Source organism: Apostichopus japonicus, chromosome 15, assembly GCF_037975245.1.
Source record: "Apostichopus japonicus isolate 1M-3 chromosome 15, ASM3797524v1, whole genome shotgun sequence".
In the NCBI taxonomy this organism is placed as follows: domain Eukaryota; kingdom Metazoa; phylum Echinodermata; class Holothuroidea; order Aspidochirotida; family Stichopodidae; genus Apostichopus; species Apostichopus japonicus.
Window position 1 is genome coordinate 822900 of NC_092575.1, and position 23433 is coordinate 846332.

At 37.0% G+C, this 23433-nt stretch overlaps 2 protein-coding genes across 6 annotated transcripts; both read right to left on the reverse strand.

Annotated features, from left to right (window-relative positions):
- Positions 1-31: 31 nt before the first annotated feature.
- LOC139981097 (uncharacterized) lies at positions 32-6069 on the reverse strand. 3 transcript variants are annotated; one of them, XM_071993276.1, is made up of 6 exons: positions 5905-6069; positions 4829-5083; positions 4410-4557; positions 3812-3957; positions 3189-3368; positions 32-1974 (listed from the first exon to the last, which is right to left on the reverse strand). In XM_071993276.1, exons 2-6 carry the CDS (start codon positions 5049-5051, stop codon positions 1790-1792), a joined length of 882 nt encoding a protein of 293 aa, XP_071849377.1. In that variant the 5' UTR covers positions 5052-5083; positions 5905-6069; the 3' UTR covers positions 32-1789. The 3 variants fall into 3 exon arrangements, with proteins under 3 accessions (XP_071849377.1, XP_071849378.1, XP_071849379.1); XM_071993277.1 differs by having other exon boundaries at positions 5896-6069; XM_071993278.1 differs by lacking the exon at positions 5905-6069 and adding an exon at positions 5738-5865.
- Positions 6070-7286: 1217 nt separating this feature from the next.
- Positions 7287-22470, reverse strand: LOC139981093 (AP-1 complex subunit beta-1-like). 3 transcript variants are annotated; one of them, XM_071993269.1, is made up of 19 exons: positions 22311-22470; positions 21562-21732; positions 21207-21342; positions 20729-20974; positions 20157-20281; positions 19658-19793; positions 19151-19305; positions 18313-18529; positions 17898-18076; positions 17317-17518; positions 16766-17022; positions 15989-16208; positions 15431-15472; positions 13825-13950; positions 13458-13603; positions 12366-12583; positions 11715-11801; positions 9972-10126; positions 7287-9217 (listed from the first exon to the last, which is right to left on the reverse strand). In XM_071993269.1, exons 2-19 carry the CDS (start codon positions 21702-21704, stop codon positions 9143-9145), a joined length of 2865 nt encoding a protein of 954 aa, XP_071849370.1. In that variant the 5' UTR covers positions 21705-21732; positions 22311-22470; the 3' UTR covers positions 7287-9142. The 3 variants fall into 3 exon arrangements, with proteins under 3 accessions (XP_071849370.1, XP_071849371.1, XP_071849372.1); XM_071993270.1 differs by having other exon boundaries at positions 21562-21729; positions 22311-22415; XM_071993271.1 differs by lacking the exon at positions 15431-15472.
- Positions 22471-23433: the final 963 nt, after the last annotated feature.

Sequence of the window (23433 nt, forward strand, 5' to 3'; positions counted from 1 at the left end):
AAAGTCATATTAACAACAGAACGCCTAAAAGTGTGATTTACATTGGTCAGTTTATTCCACACATCAAAGTATTTGTTTCATAAATACTACATTATATCATATCTACAAATATTTAATGACCTACTTTGTAGCTTAAAAAAAAAAAATCCTTTTTTATTTCTTAACATCAAATGTTCCTTTTCATAAACTATTTATGAATACAATAATAAGCAATATTTTCAGATCTGTGACCACTTAAGCTAAATTTCTCTAATATATCTATAAATATATTCTATTTTTATTTTTAAACATAACCTTCAAATTTACGGAGCATTTTCCATCCCCTCACTGTAACCACTTCAGGCAACACAAAGCACCTCAAAGCACATGACTCTATACCTTTAATTCTTACCTAAGCAACTAACACATCATAAAATCATCATAATGAGGTGTAGAAAGTCCATAGCATTCTGTAAAGTACACACGTATTTGGGCTCTGGCTTCATGTTTGGCAACTATAAACGAGAAAATTGAATATTGATCTATCTTCTTATGGGAGAATGAGAGTCTGAGAAGTTGTGTGGCCGGCCAATCAGATTTGTGGAAGAAGAACCCCTTGCTTGTGTTGTCTTTGTGGAAGAATGGACTGCGATAATGCAATTTCTTGAGTCTTGAAATGATATTCACAAAAATTGGTTGGTGTAAAGCAAATTTTTTATACATGGTACTGGACAAATATGTAATAGTTGTAACTATACATCAGACACTTATTCTCCCTTAAATGTAACAATGCAATAAGGTTAACTAATGTTGCATAAATATGTATTCCTTAGGACAAGTAAAATTCTAAGGTTTGTTTTGTTTTTGCAAAACATAAATATGCTCTTTTTAATAACCTTCAATTTGGAAATTCTTTGTTTTTTTTAGATATTTGGTTTTGGAAATATATTCCACGTGGAATGTTTGAAAATGAAACTACACTGCTTCATATTTGTTTTTCCTTAAATAAATGGTTACTTAATAAAAAAAAATTAAATTAAAACTAATAATGAAAATGGCTCGTTTATTCAGCTGTAATTTTAGAGTCACTCTGCTGTTGTCAGTTCCATAAATACAGTAGAAATGTCATCTATATGACAATGCCAACCTATAAAGATTAGGCTGTCACATCTAATAATAACATTTTCAAAATCTACTTCTGGAAAATCTCTCTAAAGGCACTTTTGATTTATACACTGCGGATCCAATGCAATTTGAATATCACCTTAGAAAATATCTTTTCCATCAACTTTTTGCTTTAAATTGGTAATAACTGGTTCTGTACTCAAACAAACCTCAGAATTTAAAAAAAAAACATCTCCATGTATTGTAATTAATCTCTAGGTTCAATGTGATTAATGTTATGAATAGAGGCAAGGGATCAGGATAATCCTTTAATCAAATTTAGACCTCTATGAAGAGATCTCTGAAGTGCATTTTGAAAGAAAATCCAATGTTTTATACAGGTTGATGTCTTTTAAGGTGCCATTAACTTAACAAACATAACTACGATTCAAATATTCGAACCTTTACCAGGATTGTATTCAAAAAATACTGAGACACTTGTATACAAATCATTGTGTAGTTGTATAGTTTGTGACTTATCTAAAAAGCTGTAATACCAATACCAAAAATACTGAGACACTCATATACAAATTCATTGTGTAGTTGTATAGTTTGTGACTTATCTAAAAAGCTGTAATACCAAACAGTGGACACTGGACAAACTGGAAAGGTAGATGTGTAATAGCAGACTCAGTAAAACGGATACTTAATAATATACAGCAGACTCCAGCCTCATCTCGGACACACCTTTCCGGACTTCCTCGTCTCTGCTGTAATCTTCAATGCCGATTGGAAGGAATTTGATCAGGTTAAATTTGCTAAATTGAGGGCACCATTCAGGGTCAGAATGCATGTTGAGTAGGCATTCCGAAATATCACGCTGTAAATCACCTGAGTCAGCAAAAATAGACAAATGAAAGACCAGAATACATGATGTATTATGTACAACTATACTGTTTTATGACTGAAAACATTAAAAATATTGTAGCAGAATGTCTTACTTGCATAGATATCTAAGATATACATAATCTAAAATGCACATTAATCTAAGATATACTTTGGACTACTACAGGGAGTCCTCAGTAGTCAAGTATAATTATCTTGGTACTCACTTGATAACCTACAGTACATTAGCAGTGAGGACCTTTGGACTACTGTAAGGGGGGTCCTCATTAGTCAAGTACAATTATCTTGGTACTCACTTGATAACCTACAGAAGCAGTGAGGACCTTTGGACTACTGTAAGGGGGGTCCTCATTAGTCAAGTACAATTATCTTGGTACTCACTTGATAACCTACAGAAGCAGTGAGGACCTTTGGACTACCGTAGGGGGTCCTCATTAGTCAAGTATAATTATCTTGGTACACACTTGATATCCTAGCAGTGATGTGCTTTGGACTACTGTAGGGGGGGGGGGGGTCCTCATTAGTCAAGTATAATTATCTTGGTACTCACTTGATATCCTAGCAGTGATGTGCTTTGGACTACTGTAGGGGGGTCCTCATTAGTCAAGTATAATTATCTTGGTACTCACTTGATAACCTACAGTAGCAGTGAAGACCTTTGGACTACTGTAGGGGGGTCCTCATTAGTCAAGTATAATTATCTTGGTAATCACTTGATATCCTAGCAGTGAGGACCATTGGACTACTGTAGGGGGTCCTCAATAGTCGAGTATAATTATCTTGGTACTCACTTGATAACCTACAGTAGCAGTGAGGCCCTTTGGACTACTGTAGGGGGGTCCTCATTAGTCGATTATAATTATCTTGGTACTCACTTGATATCCCAACAGTGAGGACCTTTGGACTACAGTAGGGGGGTCCTAATAAGTCGAGTATAATAATCTTGGTACTCACTTGATATCGTAACAGTGAGGAACTTTGAACTACTCCAGGGGGGGGGGGGTCCTCATTAGTCGAGTATAATAATCTTGGTACTCACTTGATATCTTAGCAAAGAGGACCTTTGGAACACTTTGAACTACTTCAGGGGGGGGGGGGGTCCTCATTAGTTGAGTGTAATAATCTTGGTACTCACTTCATATCTTAGCAAAGAGGACCTTTGGACTACTGTAGGGTAGTATAATTATCTTGGTACTCACTTGATAACCTAGTATTGATGACCATGGGATGTACTGTGATTGGTCCCCATGACTTGAGGATAACTATTTTGTCTCTTATTTCTGAATTCATCTTCTTCTGTATGCCAAGTACGATGGAGTCCACTGCTGCACCGTCCACTGTATGGTCTAACACCATCTCTATAGACTTTGTATGTGACCCTGGATGTAACAACCATAAGTTATATTATCAGTTACTTACTTAACTGACGCAGCCACTACTTGGGCTATCCATGTGGTGGCTTATGGTAATGGATCGGTACGACAAGGGTCAATGTTGAAGGAATATTACCAAGGTGTAGGGTAGGGGAAGGACTGTCTATGGTTACATCACTGGACAGTTCGATAAATTAATGTTGAAATGTGTGATTTTGTTCAGCCAGTATTACACTTGAATATGCCAACCAAGATATCTCTAAACATCTCCATACACTGTGTGTAATGTGTGACTGATTTGAGCCATCGCAGTCATTTTGAAAAGACATGTCTTAAGGATACGGAAGCATTTTTAACCAAACCATTCCATAGTCAAACATTAGAGACACACGGAAGATTTGCACCTAGAAGAATGACGATAATATAAACAAAAAATTCAAAAGGCTCACCAGTTTCAAAAATCTTTGTGAAATAGTTTGCATTTTGTCCCATTTTCTTGAGCTCATAAAGCGGCCTGAAGTAGCTACTGACTGAGGTTTTGCTGCTGAAAGCCCATTTTGCTCCATGCAGATAATGGAACTCTTTATATTTGTCTCTAAAAGGATTTTAAATATACAAATGTGTAAATTAATTATATAGAAAGAACTTTTAATTTTTGTTTTACTTCATCAATTATCGTAAAAGGTACGTCACAGACATGGTTCTATCACACTTCAAAGCAGTGGCAAAAAAAACATACTAACAAATTCAAGCTCTCCCAGTAACAATACCATCCCCACAGTGGGAACGATCCATATTAATCATATCACTAAATGCTGAAATAGAAATTTGGTTCCACCTCCTGCAGTAAATCAATACGGAGACAGTTGGAACAGTTGACTGTGCTAAACTGGAAGACATAAATACATTAATATCATGGATGGTTCAGTCACATCAAAGCATCCATATGATTCCAGCTACAGTACCAAACCCTTACTACATCTTTATCTACAGTTCAGTATCCGAGCAGACAAGATTGCAGTAAAGAGCCTTGAGGTAGATACTTACCTATTATCTTTATGGATGATCACATCTGAAAAGTATACAGGCCTGTTGTTTGCTCCGGGATGTGCAAAGAATGTAGCTGCTGGGATTAGATTAACAAACCCCTTTGCCTTCTGAAATAAATTGTCTAGTTCTGTACTTGATAAGATTGCTGTCAAGAAAAGTGGGTAAAATGGGCAAACGTATATAACATATTTTTGATCAATTATGTAGCTGAAATGGGTAAACTGATGCAATGTTATACCACTATTTACAATGCTGAGAACAATTCTGAATAACCTCAAGAAGAAACTCTCCAAACCCCCCCATCCCCCCACCCCACGAAATAACTTTTTAAACTTATCAAACGTAACTTTTACCAGTTGATTAACCGTAAGCATTACTCTTAGAAGTAGTAGTGTTCATGAACATCAAATTCATACCAATATCAGCTTCATTAGCAGAGAAAGGGTCAGGACGATCTGCAAGTGGGCCACTGGATCTTGTTTCCACCATCAAATAAATATGTCGATTGAGCTTAGTTTCCAAGTATTGTACGAGTAAAGTGAAATATTCAGTTGGCATGCTCGGTGTGAGGTATGTTAACAGTCTTAAGCTTCCCTCCTCCATTGGCTTTTCCTTCCTTATGATGAGGTCATCGCCCATCTTGTTTTAATTTCAGGTTTGACCAAAATGCTCTGAGAAAAATATGAGATATGAATAATGAACACATATTGCTCTTAAAACTTTGTCTTAATTATTCAGTGGGCTAACAAGGTCTAAGATAAAGGAGAACAAAATACCTTTGATCTAACTTCCAGATTGTTTGTTGTTGAGATACAAAACTTTGGAACTGATTTTATTTGGAGAAGTAAATTATGCAGCAAGCTATGGAATTTGAATCAATGTGCCCTATTTTGTAAGAGCATATGTTTAAATCACATAATTTGTTCACCCCTTTAAGTAATATACTTGCAACTAAATTAACACTAAATATCCAACTTGAATTACAGCACACTTTCTGCAGTTTACAAGATGGCCTTCTATATTTGTGATATAACTAGCTACTATGAATGATAACATGTATGCAAAACAGCTGACATTACCAAGTGAAAAATTTTGGCCACATAGTTACTGTACAAAAAAAAGGGATTATACTGCTTCTGTAAACCTGGTCAGAGAATATGACTATAAGTATTACTACAGAATGAGGTGCATTTCCCAAAACTAGTTACATATTTTATTATGCATACATGCATCATTGTGATGTAGGCCTAGGCTAGTACATAAAGTTCTGCACAAAAATATGCACGTGTCTGCAGTACAATTTTATTTATATTTGACTACACTACCCTCAGACTTCTATGAAGTTTAACTCTATGACTATGGCTAGGCCGAGGAGTAGGCTAGGCCTCACTCATAGTAAGCCGTTGCCTGCTACCTTAGCCTGTTGATCATCTAATAGTAACAGTAACATTTTGCCAACTTAGTTTGGTAGATTACGAATAACATTAGACACCTATATATCCGAAAGCTTTCTGTATACTCCGATATGGCGATACCCGATGACGACTGACGGAAAACCTGTTAACATGCTGAATCGACTAAATAGCTGCGAGATGCGTTTCAGTAGAAGACATTTAGGTGTTAACTACAAATGTCAGAACTTCCATGAAAATTTCCAACGCACGTTACTGTATGTAATGACCGACGGTAGCAGTCCCTGGTTCAAAATATTGCGCAATTATCTCAGTATGCGCAGGTGTACTGTGGATTAGTGTCCACTGAACATCTCCGACAATGTCTATAAATATTAAGATAGAAACCTGACAGGACATTCAACGTTCATTTTTCATATCTCTTTGGAACACCAAGTCCAAGAAGTATTGGAATAGTGGTAACAGTAAAGTATATCGATTGTTACAACTTAGAATGTGTTAAGATAAAGGTGCGCTCCAAGGCCACCGTAGCAATAAATGACACCTGTACCACCTACCGTCACTTCTCATGCGTTTTACGCATGACATTGGTTTTTACCTCCATGTTTCAACTAATCAAACAATGCAATTTACAAGACCATGCATATGGTAATGGCTGTATCTAATGACATTTGCAAATATAGGAGTCCGTTTTATGCACGTGACTGTACGTACTGTATAAGTGCGTCAGTGGAATTTTAGCTAAGAGTTATGCTAAGTCTGCGGTCATATATTATATTATTCCTAAATATTCATCTTCAGTCAAATTATGCTTACATATATGGTTCTTTCATGACTCGCCCCAAACCGCGTGTCGCGCTCTTACAAAGTTAACTGCCGGTGGTTGCTAGTGAAGTTTTCTTCTTGTCGCTAAGAAATGCAGACAATAAATGAAACGTGATACCTTGTTCTTTTATCTAGACCTGAGATGTCCATCGCTGCTATGTAGTGTTATTGGTATTGATCGTAGCTGTATTGATTGTACACTAGTGTCTAATTACCGACGGTAGCAAGCTGTGTGTACTTTTTGGGATCGGTGGTGTTGTCTTACACTTCTGGTACACCTCATTGGAAACTAGGTCAGATAACCGGCATGAGACGTTTCTTTGTGCGCGAGGCCTCACACCCTTTAATGGAGAAATTCACTTTTATCGCGGACTTTGTGAATTGTGGATTGGTCCTGCCAGTGTTATCCCAACTTGTTGCAAGCCTCGGAAAAGGAAGGGAAGGGTAAAACCTTTAATAGGGAAAGGGCAGGGAATGAACCAATGGGGAAGGATAAATGGAAGTATCTCAACACATTGACAATATGTGAGGAGAACTCAGAAGGCATGGGAAGACTAGATGTACACCAGGCTGTAAGGAGCACAAAATCGATATCACCCCCTCTATTAGTGAACTATAAGAAAATGAAGATCAGATGAAGGACTTCTGATGGAATTTATTCAAGAAGCAATGGAAATAGCATTGACTTGGTGCACATTATACCATACATGATCTTAACATAGAAAAGGAACATAAAATCCTTTACAAAATTCATGTATCAGAATGAATATACTCTATATATTTGTCACACCGACTTAATAACCGGAAAAAGTCATACAAAATGTAACAGGTGTGTTTTCCAGCTGGTCATATCCATGGCTTATCTCCTTATCTCATATGACTAAATAGTTTAAGTCAATAACTTTCTCCAGAATTCATCTCTCTTTACTGACAATCCATAAGAATTTCAAGTCTTTTCTAGTACATACAGGGATAAGTTTTTTCAAAGATCATTTATTTCTTCATGCTACAGCAGGACAATGTAATTAAACTCACAAATTGTTTAATGAATCAGGTTGTTAAAGATGTGTTCAAATGGAAATGCTCTTTCTTTGATCAATAGCAAAGTTGAGATGCTAAAATGACATTATTTTGCTGCCATGTGTGAATAAAAATATACAGATATAGATGATGATAGCAGTGTTTGACCATCCTCTAAGCCCCCTGATGAAACAATTGTTTTATCTTCTCCTCCTTTATTTCTTACTTCAAACCCCAAAACCTTCATTACAAATTCATTGTCTTCCTTAAGTACAAACAGAATTTCAGAAGTAACAACAAGTAGGCAGAGTCATCCAGCATTCACAGGTTATGTATCACAGAAAACTAGGCCTAACAGATGTATCACAGAAATACAAAACTTAGGCTAACAGCCTAACATATTGATTTATTGTTACAGACTCAAATAAGTAAACAAAGTCTACAGGTCTGTTTTTGTTTTTAACACAAACATCATACTCGAAATGAAAATGATGACAATGGGTTTTCACATCATATCAACAACTCCATGAATTTTTCTGTTCAAGGATCTGTTTAAATAGCAGATTAATGATGCGATCGAGTCGATTTTTAAGAAATATAGCAAGCTGACACATGACTCAATGTTATTAATTGAGATGCTATCACAGTATTTACAGTACACTCTCAGTATACCTAGGAATGTATACAGGAAGCTCAAACATCTCTGGCAGTACAAGGAATGATATCATCTCAAATTGTGGAGGGATATCTGTTTTTTTTTAAAGGTGATATGTTTATTCATGTCCTGCTACCATTATAAACTTTTGAAGAGACAAACCAAGTTTGAAGAACTAATTTATCCCTACTGTAAAATCTTGCAAATGTCTCTAGAAGTCTTCGATTGTAAATTATACTCCTGTTTAAGATTCTATGCATGGCTATAAATCCACAGTTTTAGAAGTTTAATGCATAACCCACATATTTCATTTCTTCTCTGTTCTCAAAATATAAGTATCTTACTAGCATATTAAATGCAATTAAATTATTCAAGGGAATGCCACCTGATGTGATGAGTAAGCCAAAATCCATTTGGCAGTTCCTTCTTGCAAATATGGCTGGCTAGCAAAGAAACTATAAGGTGGACTATAATTTATCTTAACAGTAAGGAATCCAAGTATGCAAAACAATCATATTTTCCTTTATGCATAGGCTTATAAAACTCTTTTCTTGGAAAACTTCACTCATGAAAGGATTGCAGTTCTCCTCAGTTCTCTCCCCCACCCCCTCCCCACCTCTCCTTACTCTACCTCCCCCATACCAAATGGATCAAAGAACAAAAAAACATTAGAGCTGGTAGTGTCAGCATTGACACTAACATTTAGGTCACTAAGGAAAATGAATCACATAGAACACATTTAAAACTGAAGGATCCCCGGGGAAGAGGAACAGAGCTGGACGAGGTGGATGAAGATGGCTTGTCTTGAGATGTAGAACCTATCCATGGAGGATAAGCAAGAAGCTGTGATGAACACTCGCTGCGACATCTACCACTTTGGATTTGATCGCCAGCTGCACGAAGAAAAAAAACATGTTTTGCACTTGGTAAAGTATATGCAGACAGATACATTGCCAGTTTAGTGGAACTGGAGCTCTCTGCATCAGAATAGGAAACATATATAGGAGCATATACCATAGCCTACTGTGTTAGCATCAGGAGGAAGGGAAAAGGAAATTTCTCAAAAAACAGATAGCAATCTGCGAGCTTTACGGTTGTTCCTTTTCACATTTTTCTATAACCCTGAACATTAGATTTTCAAGTTTTGAATATTGTTGATGAAAAGGTCTTTCACCCATTATGGACATTTATCTATAAAGTTCATCCAAGCTTTACCTTTGAAGCTGTCATACTTACAAGGATTTAAACTTCTTTTTTTTTTAATCTCTATTGACCTCAAAAGACCTCCACAAAAATCAGTGTGGTTCTTGTAATAGAAGCTGGGGGTACACACCCTAAGTGCAAAGTTCATTCTAGCTTTACTCCATACAAATTAGTACATTTACAAGATTTTTCAGATTTCCAATTCAACCGTCAGTTGAAGTACACATAATAAGAAAGATGTTTTTGAAATCTTGCATGGAATTGGTAAACAGCTGCTTTTAAAAATAAATAAAACTGCCAAATTTCATGCCACTTTTTCATGTCTCAGGGTTTCTTTACAACTTGGGCAGTCTGCCAACATGTTGCCATCAAATTTTGGTAAAAGGACTCCATCAGTTACTAATCCAAAGGATGAAATCAACCCCATAATGAAAGGAGACTTACATTTAGCGTTGGGTTTCCTGGCTGCACCTTAAGCTCAGCTAGGATCTCAACGTTGTTGACCAGTTTCATGGATTGGTAGAGCATATCTTGGCCCTCAACGTGTCGCTTAGCAACCGTAAAGATGTTATTCTTGGCCAGCTTTTCTTGAATAGCATCTTGGAAGTTCGAGAGAGAGTAAATGAAAGTGAAATCTGAACTGTAGCACGAATTACAATAGCATTCCATAATAAGATTATGATATAATTATCAACTCAAATTAGCTCAACAGAGTTCAGATATGGTTGCCAAGTGATAAACACTGAGTACACTATATCTGACAGGAACAAATATCATTGCGAATTAATTGTAATTGATCAGTCTGTAAAATCATGTACAACAATTTTATATGATATATTAAAAGGTTCATAGTATCCTACTTATATTGATTAGTGTGTGTCAGACTAGTGTCCAGCCACTTTGATTGATGAACCAATATTGTTATAATTTATAAATGATTCTTTCTCAATATCCACCAATAGGTAAACAATATTTGGCTAATGAATATTCAAGATCTGTGGGCTGATCAATATCAAATCTTTGATAGGAGAAGAGCTTCCTCGCATTAGCCTGAATTCAACATGTTGTGGACCATCAATGAAATCACTGACCATCATTTGCAGCATGTTGAGTCTGACCGATGGGAAGGAAAACGGATTGTTACACAAAAGTGTTCCAATGAATACCTGATAACTTCTCCATCTTCCTTGACAATCATATCAAACACTGACACACTCTCACATACAACGTATCATAACTTAGTATCATAACTTAGTATCATAACTAAAGTACTGTTCTACTTCAGTATTGCACACCCTCACACACATCATATCATAACTAAAGTACTGTTCTACTTCAGTATTGCACACTCTCACATACAACGTATCATAACCAAAGTACTGTTCTACTTCAGTACTGCACACCCTCACACACATCATATCATAACTTAAGTACTGTTGTACTTCAGTATTGCACACTCTCACACACAACGTATCAAAACTTAAGTGCTGTTGTACTTCAGTATTGCACACTCTCACACACAACGTATCATAACTTAAGTGCTGTTGTACTTCAGTATTGCACACTCTCACACACAACGTATCAAAACTTAAGTGCTGTTGTACTTCAGTATTGCACACTCTCACATACAACGTATCATAACTAAAGTACTGTTCTACTTCAGTACTGCACACCCTCACACACATCATATCATAACTTAAGTACTGTTGTACTTCAGTATTGCACACTCTCACACACAACGTATCAAAACTTAAGTGCTGTTGTACTTCAGTATTGCACACTCTCACACACAACGTATCATAACTTAAGTGCTGTTGTACTTCAGTATTGCACACTCTCACACACAACGTTTCAAAACTTAAGTGCTGTTGTACTTCAGTATTGCACACTCTCACACACAACGTATCATAACTTAAGTGCTGTTGTACTTCAGTATTGCACATTCTCACACACAACGTATCAAAACTTAAGTGCTGTTGTACTTCAGTATTGCACACTCTCACACACAACGTATCATAACTTAAGTGCTGTTGTACTTCAGTATTGCACACTCTCACACACATCGTATCATAACTTAAGTGCTGTTGTACTTCAGTATTGCACACTCTCACACACAACTTATCATAACTAAAGTACTGTTGTATTTTGGTATTGCAAAGTATTACGAGAAATAACAACTCGACAAACCTGTTGTAAGGTTGATGTTAGTCAACACAAATGCTGCCTCATTCTGGGAGGGAATGTCTTTCCAACTCTGCAAGAAGTATCTCTTGTCTGAAAACATTAAAAGGATTTGAAACATTGAAGAACATGAAAGTAACATAAACACATGGATTCAACTTAAGGAGACGAACTATGGCAAGATTTAATACTTAATTGAAATTACAGCATTGTTGGTTGGTGAACAGAAACAATCAATTTTTAAGAGATTTAGTATAAATGATTTTTTTTCTGTGTGTGGCTGTTTTGACTAGGAGGAGATGGTTTTTGAAAGATTTCACTGTTTGACCTCCCATGACCCCAAATGACTTTTGACTTCCATTTTGCTGATGAAATATTTACCCCTCTAATATATGCAAACAACCTCCCCAAGTCTGGTAAAAATTCAGCAAAGGACCTGCGAGTAGTAGTCTTTTGTTGACGGACAGACACACATGCATTGCCATGGCAATAGCTCAACTAGTTAACAAATCATAGAGCTAACAAATCATAGGGTATTAGAATGCAACATGCACTCATTACAAACAGACACAAGACATTTATCAGATCAATAATAAATGTTGATTAAGATGTCTGGATACTTCTTCCTAAGTCAATCAAGAAAGGAAACAGTCTTACCCATGGTACCATCAGGGGTGCAGAAGAGGTACATTGGGATCAATGCACTGAAGTAAAAGACATCAATGTTATTTTTGATGGCCACCTGGAGGTTCATCAATGGATCCATTCGTTGCATGTGTGTCGGGCTAATAACCAACTGTAGAGACGCATCAATCTGTTGGTTGGCGTTCAAAGGGCTGCTGATGTTTAATGGAGACATTGGTACTAACCCAAAGCTGTGGGGAGGACATGGGGGAGAAGGTCAAAGGTGAAAATTTTGCAACACTATTACAACAGTATGCACACTGAATATTTCTGATATGTAATTACTGGCCTGTTACTTTGTTGTTCTATAATGTACTTTCGGGTCACCCCCTTGTATTGGGCAGTATACGTAATATGAATGTCCTCGTTTTATATTTTTATATATACGTTTAAAACTGTTCATACTGTATGGTGCTTTGAAGGGTGACGTGGAAGTAGAGTGGTAGTAGCATTAGACAATAGCCCCAACTGGCTGCTAGCAAGGAAGACAAACAATAACACAACATGAGGCAAAGCTCCAACATTTTAAGAAACTTATGAAAACATAGCAAACCTGTCAAATTGTCAAAAATTGCAAAACGTTAACAGTATCTTCTTAATCACATAGTCAAATGTCAGTTTCATAAAAAAAAATTTAAAAAGTGCAATTAGTAATATCTTTCAACAAGAAGCAAAAACTTTTTGACAATGTAATGCTTTCCATATGGATGAAGTCTAAAGTATATATACTTATTACAAGATTATTTGCAATTCTGATCTGTATGATCAAACTTAAGCTGCAACGTTCATACAATGATGGTTAGCAGGCACTGATTTAGGCTTACAATTGTGTAGACCAGTTTTAAGGCTCTTTGAATATACTATGGTCCCGATGTACAAATACTGCTATATTTCTTTGCACTTGTAGAGCAATGTGACCATTTTGCTATTAGATGAATTATTATTCCCTGGTTAGCATCATGTATTTGTTCCCATTCAAGAGTGACACCTAACAGGGGGAGGAGGTGGGGGCTTCCGTTTAACTTTAAGGTCAATCTCATCATGTAAAAGTTTGGTTTTCTTTACCTGTTTTTGTTGAGCTGTATTGCAAATCCAGACATCTGTTGCATGGCTTTATTTGTGAAGGACATATCCATGAAGTAGTTATTATTTTTCTTTGAAAACGTTCCCTTCAGCTCCAAACCTTTACATTTAGGAGCTTCTAACCAGACCTTGAAGTAAATATAGTAAAAAAAGATTTTGTTAAAAATGTCAACTTATGTACTCATCTTCCAATTCTCTATCTTTATACTCCCCCTTCATGCCCCCACCCCTCACCCCTCCCCTTCCCCATTGTTACCAACCTTCAAAATGCTTTCAGTGCTCTTGCCAGGTTGGAATCACCTTTTAATCTCATACCCCATTCCTCTTACCCCTGTGTAGGATATCTCACCTCTTTTGGTGCAACAAATTCTCCAGAAGCAGTTCCAACCCCAAATATGTCACCAAGTACTCCAAGACTACCAGGTGGTGCAGCAGCAACTGGCGGATGTGCTGCCTGGGGAGTTGGACCACCAAGCTGAAAGGAAAAGTGAAAGTACTAATTACATCATTTTTCATAGTAATCACAGAGAGCAGCAATGCTCAAAGTCAAATGTGAAAAGTAAAACAGGTCATCCAAATTATTTATTGGTTCTAGCAATATGACTGCTATGCATGCAGTACTTTGGTGTCTGGGCAAATTTTGAAGGGTTTCTCTGGTTGTCCCCTGGACAACCAGGCCTTACACTTTGGTTGTCCAAAAGGTAACAATGACCAATATGTACACTGCAGGAGAGAAGTGTTAGTTGGTGAATAGAACTCCAGCAATTTATCACATGCCCTATCTGGGGGTATTTAGTTACAATGCAATCTGAATTTGATGTAAACCAAGTATTTTCTGAATTTGATGAAAACAACTAGTTGTCTGCCAGACAACCTTCACAGCTGATTTTGGTTGTCCAACTCAACTTTTGGTCATCTCGGACGGCCGGACTACCATTCAAATTATGCAGTGTGTTTTAAGGTTGAAGTAAGCAACAGGTAAAACCTCATTAAATTAACCATTCCATTTTCTTTATGTTCATAACGATTGTCACAATATGCAAAATAGGGACATCAGGATCTGTGAAGATTATGATTATGATTGGGATTTGAAAAGATGAACTTCTTACAATCATTATTAACCTGAGTGCCTCCTAGAGTCTAACGCAAAAAAATATACTTATTCTGTTCTCATTTTATACACGATGTTTCTGAACATACGATACAAAATAATCATGATAAACGTGCGTGAAATGAACGTGTAAATCTGCTGACAGTGTTGGTATGACAAGATCATTAGAAAAGCTTGTTACAAGTAAACATTTCTGTAGAATCTTTGCATATTTTAACATATTACAGTCAGGCATAGGAAGAACACCCAAGTCTGAGGTAATTTTCTTTCTGTTAGGTTGCAGTTTCCTCACGAGATGAAGATGTTGAATTCAACAAATGAAATATATTAGCTAATATTTGTGGGCTGAGGTTATTGCAAACAGGTTGTCTGAAATATCACAAGACAAGCGATTCATGCGAGGGAGAGAAGGAGGGTGGGGGATGAGGGGTTGTCAGGGTAACCATAACATGCAAATTTTGTAGTCAGATAAAGAAACTTGTCTTCATCAAAAGTCGGTTTTTGTATTTAACAAGTCTTATTATAACTGTATAATGTAATGTCTGAATGTGTAAACATGAATGGACCACAATTCAAGATACTGATATGGTTTGTATTATAGGCTTTCATGCCTTTGAAATGACTTCACAAACAAAAGGAATACTTGATAATGCAAAAACAACAACAAAAGAAGAAGAATAGTAAACCAGCTGAACAATGATGGGCATATTGACATGATGACAACATTTGTATGTCATGAAGACACAGGGACATACAGGAACATGCAACCAAAGAGGGAGGACTAAACAACAAACAAAGCAAGGCTCAAGGAGGAGGTGAGATATGCATATTCATGATATATTACCACCATGGCTGGTGAAGACTGTGTTGGGGCTTGAGTGTCAAGCTAGCAAAGGAAACAATGTCATCTTTATATTCATAAACACAGTAAATAAGTGAGATTTGAACATATGTTTCTATAAGACTACATGGTTAAGAATTAAGCATTAGTGAAACAACAAGAGCTACAAAACATTCATTGGTAAATCTACAGCTGTGATTTTCTACAATTTCACTTACAATGTTTTGCAAAAGGGCAGATGATGGATTCGTAAAGGAAAAGCACTGCATTGTTAACCTCTCCTTACAGAGAGGGGTGTTAGAGATACTGACAAAATAAATATACTTATTAACTTACTTACTAAGTAAACAGTGAATTTTTTAACATATTATGGAAAAAATTACCAATCCAACAGCTATAATTTTCATGTTAAAAAATTGCAATTTTTAATGGATAAAAACAGATCAATATAACAAAACAACATGACAAATATTTGCTACAACTAAACACAAGGATATAGAAGATGATTTACTTGTAATCTGCAAAGTTGCCCTTGCTTTTGAATACAAAAACAAAACTCACCAGACTATCTAGACCGCCTCCCAGCAGATCAAATGATGATGAATCTTGCTGCTGGGGTGGAGCAGCAGGTGCCGGGGACATAAACTGTTGATTTGTTGGACCGAGGTCAAGGTTCAGGAGGTCACCAAGGAGGTCATTCTCTGGTGCAGGTGTAGTAGGGATGACAGTGGTTTCTGGGGCTTTCTGTGGTGTTGATGGTTCAGGCGAGGCAGAACCAGAGCTAAAGCAATGCAAACAGAGATCACAGGTTATGAAGAGGTTGCATTTTTTTCAAAAGGAGAATTTCACTGCAAGAGAAATTGAACCAGTTGATTTTGGTTGCTCTTCCTACGGAGTTACAATTAAATGGCTGTACACATACACCACTGCGTTGCTAAAGATATAGTCAGAAGCCACAGTACTTTCCACTACATGGGATCTTTAAATATTTGTTGATAATTTCCTTGTCAGGTTACTGCTTGTCTATTAAATCATCTTTTAACTTATATTTTGTTAAGCTTAGCGATAGTTAGGTGATAGTTCAAATACAATTTAAAGAATTTGATGAGTCAATAAGAATTGTTTCAATCAGTTTGAAAAGTTTTTCGAGTTGACTAAACATCCATTCATTGGTGAAACATTTGAAAGTGTTTAATTAAGTAATCTCTTCCAGTCCTTGGTCTCCTAACCCCTAGACCCTAACTAACATTTCTTCTCTGGATCTGGATGGAATGAAGTAAGTCAGGCTGAAACTTTCTGACATAAATTCTAACTTTAATATCCAACCAACAAACTTACCCAGCAGACCGTATCGGCAAAGCTCTACGAGTATTGGACCGTCCTTCAACGAACGCACTCGGTGGCTTGTGATAGACGGACGCAAGGCTGCCGATGTAGCAAATCAACTCATCCAGAAGAGTTGGCTCAATGAGATCGGTCTCTTCTGAGATCAACGGCTTCTCAGCCAGAACCACATTCTTGGCTGCTGCTGGATCAGTAGAGAGCAACCGCCAGTAAATGTAACCTCTGTCACGCAGGTCGGGATTGTCACTGTTCTGAAAGGCAGAAGGAGATGTGAACACATTAGTGAACACACTGTATACAAAATGTGTCGAGATATCGTACCTGATGCAATATGATTAGTAAATAACACATGACGCCAATCACAAAATGAACTTTTGTTATCATTTTACCTCAAAGAAACAAAATTTTACAGACTTATAAATCACTGGCACAGGAAATACTTTTGATCCCTTTCCAATATAGAACGCTTTGGCTGTCATAAACATGGTATTGAAGATGACAAGAAGTAAGTTACTTACAGCCATTTTAAAATGTGATGTACTTACTTGTGTTGACAATGTCAATACACTCTGCACAAGTTCTTGGGTGTTCTGAGGCCGTTTCAAGAAGAGTTTGACGACAGCAGTCAGGAGCTGCAGCTGAACTTGGGAGTTCTCATCCTGGAATCCTTCCACAAAGCTCTCTAGGAGCTCGTCGGCGTTGTCGATACGCTCTGCGTACTCCCCAATGATCCAGATCATGGATGCCCTAGAGGAGAGACGGGAGGGATGGATTAGAAAGTCAAAACAAAGTATGCTAATGAGGGAGTTTTAGTATATTTAAGAAATTATTATATAACGTAATTAAGTGTCCTTTTGTTGAAAAATGCAAACAAATGCAAATTAATGAATGCCATTTTATTGAAAAGCATTCAGATACTTTTGTGGTTTGCTCCTTCAAATCAAAGTCACATATCCCACTGATCCGGGGATATCACACCCTTCCCATGATTCAATACTCGTCCACCACCTCTGAAATTGATATGAAGACTTGGCTGCTTATTCAGTTTTCATAGCTTACTATAAAGGGCTCACTGTTTTAAGTAATTGCAGGGTCAGATGTTAATAGAATTGAGCCTAACTCTCACCTTGCCTCCGGTTCATCCAGGGTATCAAGGTTCTCACAAAGAGTGGCGATGATACTTTCGTACTTGTTGGGATATTTACGGAAGATATCCTTGATGACCACAATAGCCTCTTGGACTACATAGTTGACCTTGGTCTGGATGAGGTCAAGCAATGTACTGACACATCGCTCAGCGGATTGCTGGAGAGAAGAGAGAAGAAAAACTCATTACGGGGAACCATCAAAATATAATCATTGCATTCGTTAATAGTTCAATTTATTGTCATTGCACAGATAAATGTGATACATATGTAAACATGCATGACAGCAAACTCTGGTAATTTTTCTCCTACAGTTTAAACAATCTATTGGCCTTGAAATTATCACAGTGCCATCAATACCAATTTGTCTTGAGTTCTTTCCTTTCAAGCACTCACCTCAACTTTGATAGCACATCTTCCAATGGCTCTAACAGACTTCCTGACAAAGTCCACATCGACTTCAGTAGCATACTCCTTCAGCTCGGCCAAGACCTGGGCGATGTTTCCTTGGGAGGCCAAACGGATCATGATGTCCAGCTTCTCAAGTTTCACATAGATTGGATCGTTGTACTTCACGAAGAAGACCTTCATCTCGTGTTTGAGGATATCAGCTCTGAAAGGATCAAGAATTTAATCAAACAAATAGGTGTCAATTGTGTTACCAAACACAAACAAGACTTTTTCATGTTTGCTAATAGTAGTTGTACCAGAGGTCATTGTCTTAAAACTCCAAAAGTTAACAAAGTAGGATTAATATTCCGCATAACTTTTTTTCTAATAGGGTTGTGAATGAGTAAAACGATTTGCTTGAGAAAGTTGTACTTGCAAATAGTGTGAATGGATTTAAGAATGCATTGGTCAGACACTTTAAGCATTATAATCGGGTATTTCTGTTTGTGTCTTCAGTTTTTTATTCTCCTATATGGTCCCTGATGGGGACTCGAGTGTCCCTCCTGATCCTTTTTTTCTACTAATCTAAACTAAACTTAACACCAGTAATTACACCATCATTGTTAAAGGAGAAATGGTAGTTATCAACAAATCTAAATAAACCCACCCACAGTGAAACTACACCGCTCAAAGTAAATTGCAATAGTGCATAGATATTGTCAATCTTTGCAGAATGTTTTGTTTTTTTCTAGTCGTTATATTGATAAACAAGAGAAACTTTGGGCAAATATGGTTGGTTTGGTAACTGAAGATTACAAATTTGTTATTTAAAGCAATATTTTACCTTTTCTGAACAATAAGATTGATGTTCCTCAGGGCAACATACTGGACCTCTGGCTCTGCTGAGAGGAGAGTCACCAGGGGTGGGGAGAGCTTCTTGACCAGGGTATCAATATAATCACCAGTGGGGTTCATCATCTCCATGAATTTCATCAGCACCTATAAGATATCAGGAAACAATTGGTTAAATTGCTACCTTACCATTATAGCACTTTGCTTTCCACAATCATGTAAAAATGGAATATTCTTTGAGAACAACACCACTATTAAGGAGGTTCGATGATAAATTTTATTCCCCTCGGACCCCTTCGAGAGTATTTGAGAATATTTCCATACATGACTTATCTCTTCCAGTAATACTCTTGCAGTATAATAAAGAATTCATACAAGTAATAAGGTAACTTGTGGATTGCTGGAAGCCAATTATCAGTTGAACACGTCCACTAAATGCTTATTCATGAGAAACATTACAATACAAACATCACTGTAAACTTTAAATGGAGTTCCCTACCTTAACAGCAGAGAGAACCACAGCCGCATTGGCGTGGGCGAGACGTGGTGTAACTCTCTCACAGATACTCTGGGCTTCTTTCTCATCCTTGGGAGTAAAGTTAGCCAAGGAATCCAAGATGAAAATCTGGCCCCACCTGCAATAAAAAGTAGAAAGAGATGGGATTAGAACTTCAGTTGTTGCCTTCCAGGAAAATGAAAAATGATAAATGCAACTTTTTGCAAAACACAGATTATACATATCACAGGAACCGTCAATGTTTACATGTACAAAAGTAGGAAAGCTGCAGTACTGAATATCTTGTACTAACAGTAGGTTGTTAACATAAGTAGGCCTTTCAGCATTTTGTGTTTGTTCTTACAACCAATATCATAACAATAGCACTATCTTACTTTTACTGACAAGTGCATTAACTGAAACTACAATACTAAACTGTGTGCTATCAGTTGCTACATGGAGCAATTCAACATTTTGTAAATTTGGTTTTGTAAAGACTTACTCTGTACACTCATTGAGGGCAGTAAGCAGCTTGTTAATGGTCTGGCTGTTGAGGTCAAACAGTGCACTTCCTGATGGAGAAGCCTCACTGATTTCCGAGAGAGCAGCAACTGCATTTGCGACCACCTGTTGAAAACGAACCAGAAGATGAAGTAAATAATAAATACGTTAGGTAGGCTTCCAATGGGTGCGATGGGAAACTACAAAAGTACTGCCCAGGGCTGTTTTTTCATTGTATTTTCTTTTTTGTTTAAATATCTTCAAATAAGCCCATGGACTACATGTCATTGTATTTGTTTCATACAAAATTGAGAGTAATTGAGAAAAGATTGAAATTATCAACGTAAAGTTGACTGATGATGCTTAAGCCATATGAACCAATCACAAACAGAAACCATTCTACCAGTTGGTTGCAGTCAGTAGACTATGACTATTATCAATTTAGTAATAAACTTAGCAAATGTGTGCTTTATTCTCTGCACTGCCACATGCCATAGAATTGGATACAGTAATCTTAAATTCAGGCCTCAACAAAGCAAACTTATGTGTTCCATTCTCTACACTGCCACCTACCATAGGATTGGAGGCAGTCAGTAGATCTTTGAGCTGATCGATGAAACCCTGGTCCTCCACCAACTGAGGGTTTATATCAAACAGTTTGGCAACACAAACAGCTGCAGTCTTCTGCACATAGGGATCTTCATCCTTCAAGCATTTCCTCAGGGGCTCGCAAAGGTACTCTGTGATCTTGTCGACACGAATGCACCCCATGGTCCTGACAGCTAAGGCCCTGATCAGTGGGTTAGTGTCATCACAGTCCTGTGATTAGAATTATTAAAAAGAACAAATCATAACCCCTGATTTATGCATGCGATGAAATATGTTGAGCCACAGTTAAGTGTGGGCACACAAAAGGAGTAACTTTTAAGAGGAGAATTTCATCTTTTCCAAACAAAAATCAAAGTTTAACCTAGTCTCTATATCAAAAATATAAAGAAAAGGGATTGCTTGTCATTTGCAGCATCGAAAAAGTTAACTTGCAGAAACAGACCTTGACAAAGGTGTTCACCGCCATGATAGCCATGTCAGGTTGACTCTTAGCATAGTTCATGAGATACAAATAAACCAGTTTCTTCAGTTCTAAATTATCAGTCTGCATACAGTTGACCACATCTGGGAATAGTGAACTGTGCATAGAATAGAAAAAGACAATGAAAGTGAGATAACAAATGCATACTGTCATCCATAACGAAATTACATGCAGTAATCATAAAAGCTTCCTTTCATTGTTGACATAATTCAGTTATGATTATCTTAGAACTAACAAAAGGGAAATGAAAACCATTAAACATTCATTAATGTATTGTTAGTTGCAAGACAGGAAAAAGATTACAATTTATTCTTACCTGACATCTTTGCCAATGGTCATGCTAGCTATGACCTTCTTCACAGCTTCTTTTTTCTTTTCCTTCTTATCACTATTAAGGTCAGCCTTCAGTTCATAAATTTCACCCTTCTTGGTGGTCGTAAAATACTTGGAATCTGACATCTTGAAGAAATTTCAAGTTATCCAACTTCTATGACAAGAAAGACAGGACTTTGTTATTCCTGAGGTGTTTAGACTAACAACAATATGGCATAACGTAACACAACCATTATTATAAAGAAGTTAAATCCTAAGAATAGAATTAATATAATATGTTTTGACGATGTTAAGACCTGCCTAACTATAACTAAGGCCAGTCTAGCCTACACTAGACCTGCATCATTTCACAATCTCAGTCATCTCCTCGGTCAGGGGAGGACTGTGTTGGAGTACTAACTATGGCAAATACGACAGAAATATAGACTGACAAGAATTAGGTTGCATACTTTGGTCTTGGTTACCTTGGGATGTGTTACGACTAGCCTAAGTTGTGATAGTCCTGTCCAACTTGACGTGTACATTTGCTCAGACATGACTTAGGCTAGGCGTATCCTAACGTGACGTATGTGAGGCTAGGCTTAACTTATTACTAATGACCGTATACTGTGGGCGTGAACGATGCACCTAGTGCGAAAGTTTCACCTGTTAATTATTATTCGGAGGAATGAGAACATTGGTACGTATATCTAATGATTTTTATTTCATATGTTTACTTTCTATGGGTCTTACCTCACACAAATACGAAATAAAAGCGACTTTTTGGGCAATATGACTTGCCACTTGCTTTTCCAGATACGGTATGTGACCAATTATAGCATTCAATTTATGCCGGAGTTTTCACTTTTGGTTATGCTATACAGAGCCGTATATAGAGACGGCTCTGATAGAAAGCACTGCCACTTTATGGCGGGCCATCAGTCTCAAATCGTGGGAATCGACTTGTACCGATTTAAATCGAAATCATACCAATTTCCTTCGACTTATACCAGTTTCCTGCAGCTTAAATTGACTTCTACCGATTTAAATCGACATATACCAGTTTTATGCTACATATCTATGGCGGGCCATCAGTCTCAAGCCATACTATGGCAGGCCATCAGTCTCAAATCGTGGGGAATCGACTTATACCGATTTAAGGCGACGTATACCAATTTCCTTCGACAGTTATACCAGTTTCGGAGTTTCCATCAGCTTAAATTGATTTCTACCGATTTAAATCAACATATACCAGTTTAATTCGACATATCATCGATTTAAATCGACATATACCAATTTTAATCGATGATATGCCAAATTAAATCGGTATACAATTTAAATCGACATATACCAATTTAATTCGACTTATACCAGTTTAAATCGACATATACCGTTTTAACTCGACATATACCAATTTAAATCGATGATATGTTAAATAAATCGGTATATGTCAATTTAAATCCACATCTACCAGTTTAAATCGATGATATGTTGAATTAAATCGGTAGATGTCAATTTCCTTGGACTTAAACCAGTTTCTAGCATCTCAAATTGACATATACCTATTTAAATCGACATAGTATCGACTTCCAAATCCCGATTTCGGTGATGATTGACATGTGAATCAAGAATTAAATTAATAGTTATTTTATTGAACTGTATTGCACAAACGCATGTGAACCATTAAGCTAAGATGGAGTGTGGGTAGTTATTTCTTAAAGCATACTGTAGTTCGCAGGGTAAGCTGTCATAACAAGAACACTGGTCTGGTCTGGGCACACATTGAACATGAACAAATGTTCTAGTCAAGTCGTTACATATTCGAAAACTAGTATGAGGGTTGGTGAAATAAGCCCACTCATACGGCCATTTCTAG

Coding starts and splice junctions, on each gene's coding strand:
- LOC139981097 (XM_071993276.1), bottom strand. CDS start 5,051: ATGGGCGATGACCTCATCATAAGGAAGGAAAAGCCAATGGAGGAGGGA. Junction 3,958..4,409: donor ATCATCCATAAAGATAATAG/GTAAGTATCTAC, acceptor AAATCCTTTTAG/AGACAAATATAAAGAGTTCC. Junction 3,369..3,811: donor CACAAAGATTTTTGAAACTG/GTGAGCCTTTTG, acceptor TGTTACATCCAG/GGTCACATACAAAGTCTATA.
- LOC139981093 (XM_071993269.1), bottom strand. CDS start 21,704: ATGTCAGATTCCAAGTATTTTACGACCACCAAGAAGGGTGAAATTTAT. Junction 18,077..18,312: donor GATGTGCTATCAAAGTTGAG/GTGAGTGCTTGA, acceptor TCTTCTCTCCAG/CAATCCGCTGAGCGATGTGT. Junction 9,218..9,971: donor CAGGAAACCCAACGCTAAAT/GTAAGTCTCCTT, acceptor TTCTTCGTGCAG/CTGGCGATCAAATCCAAAGT.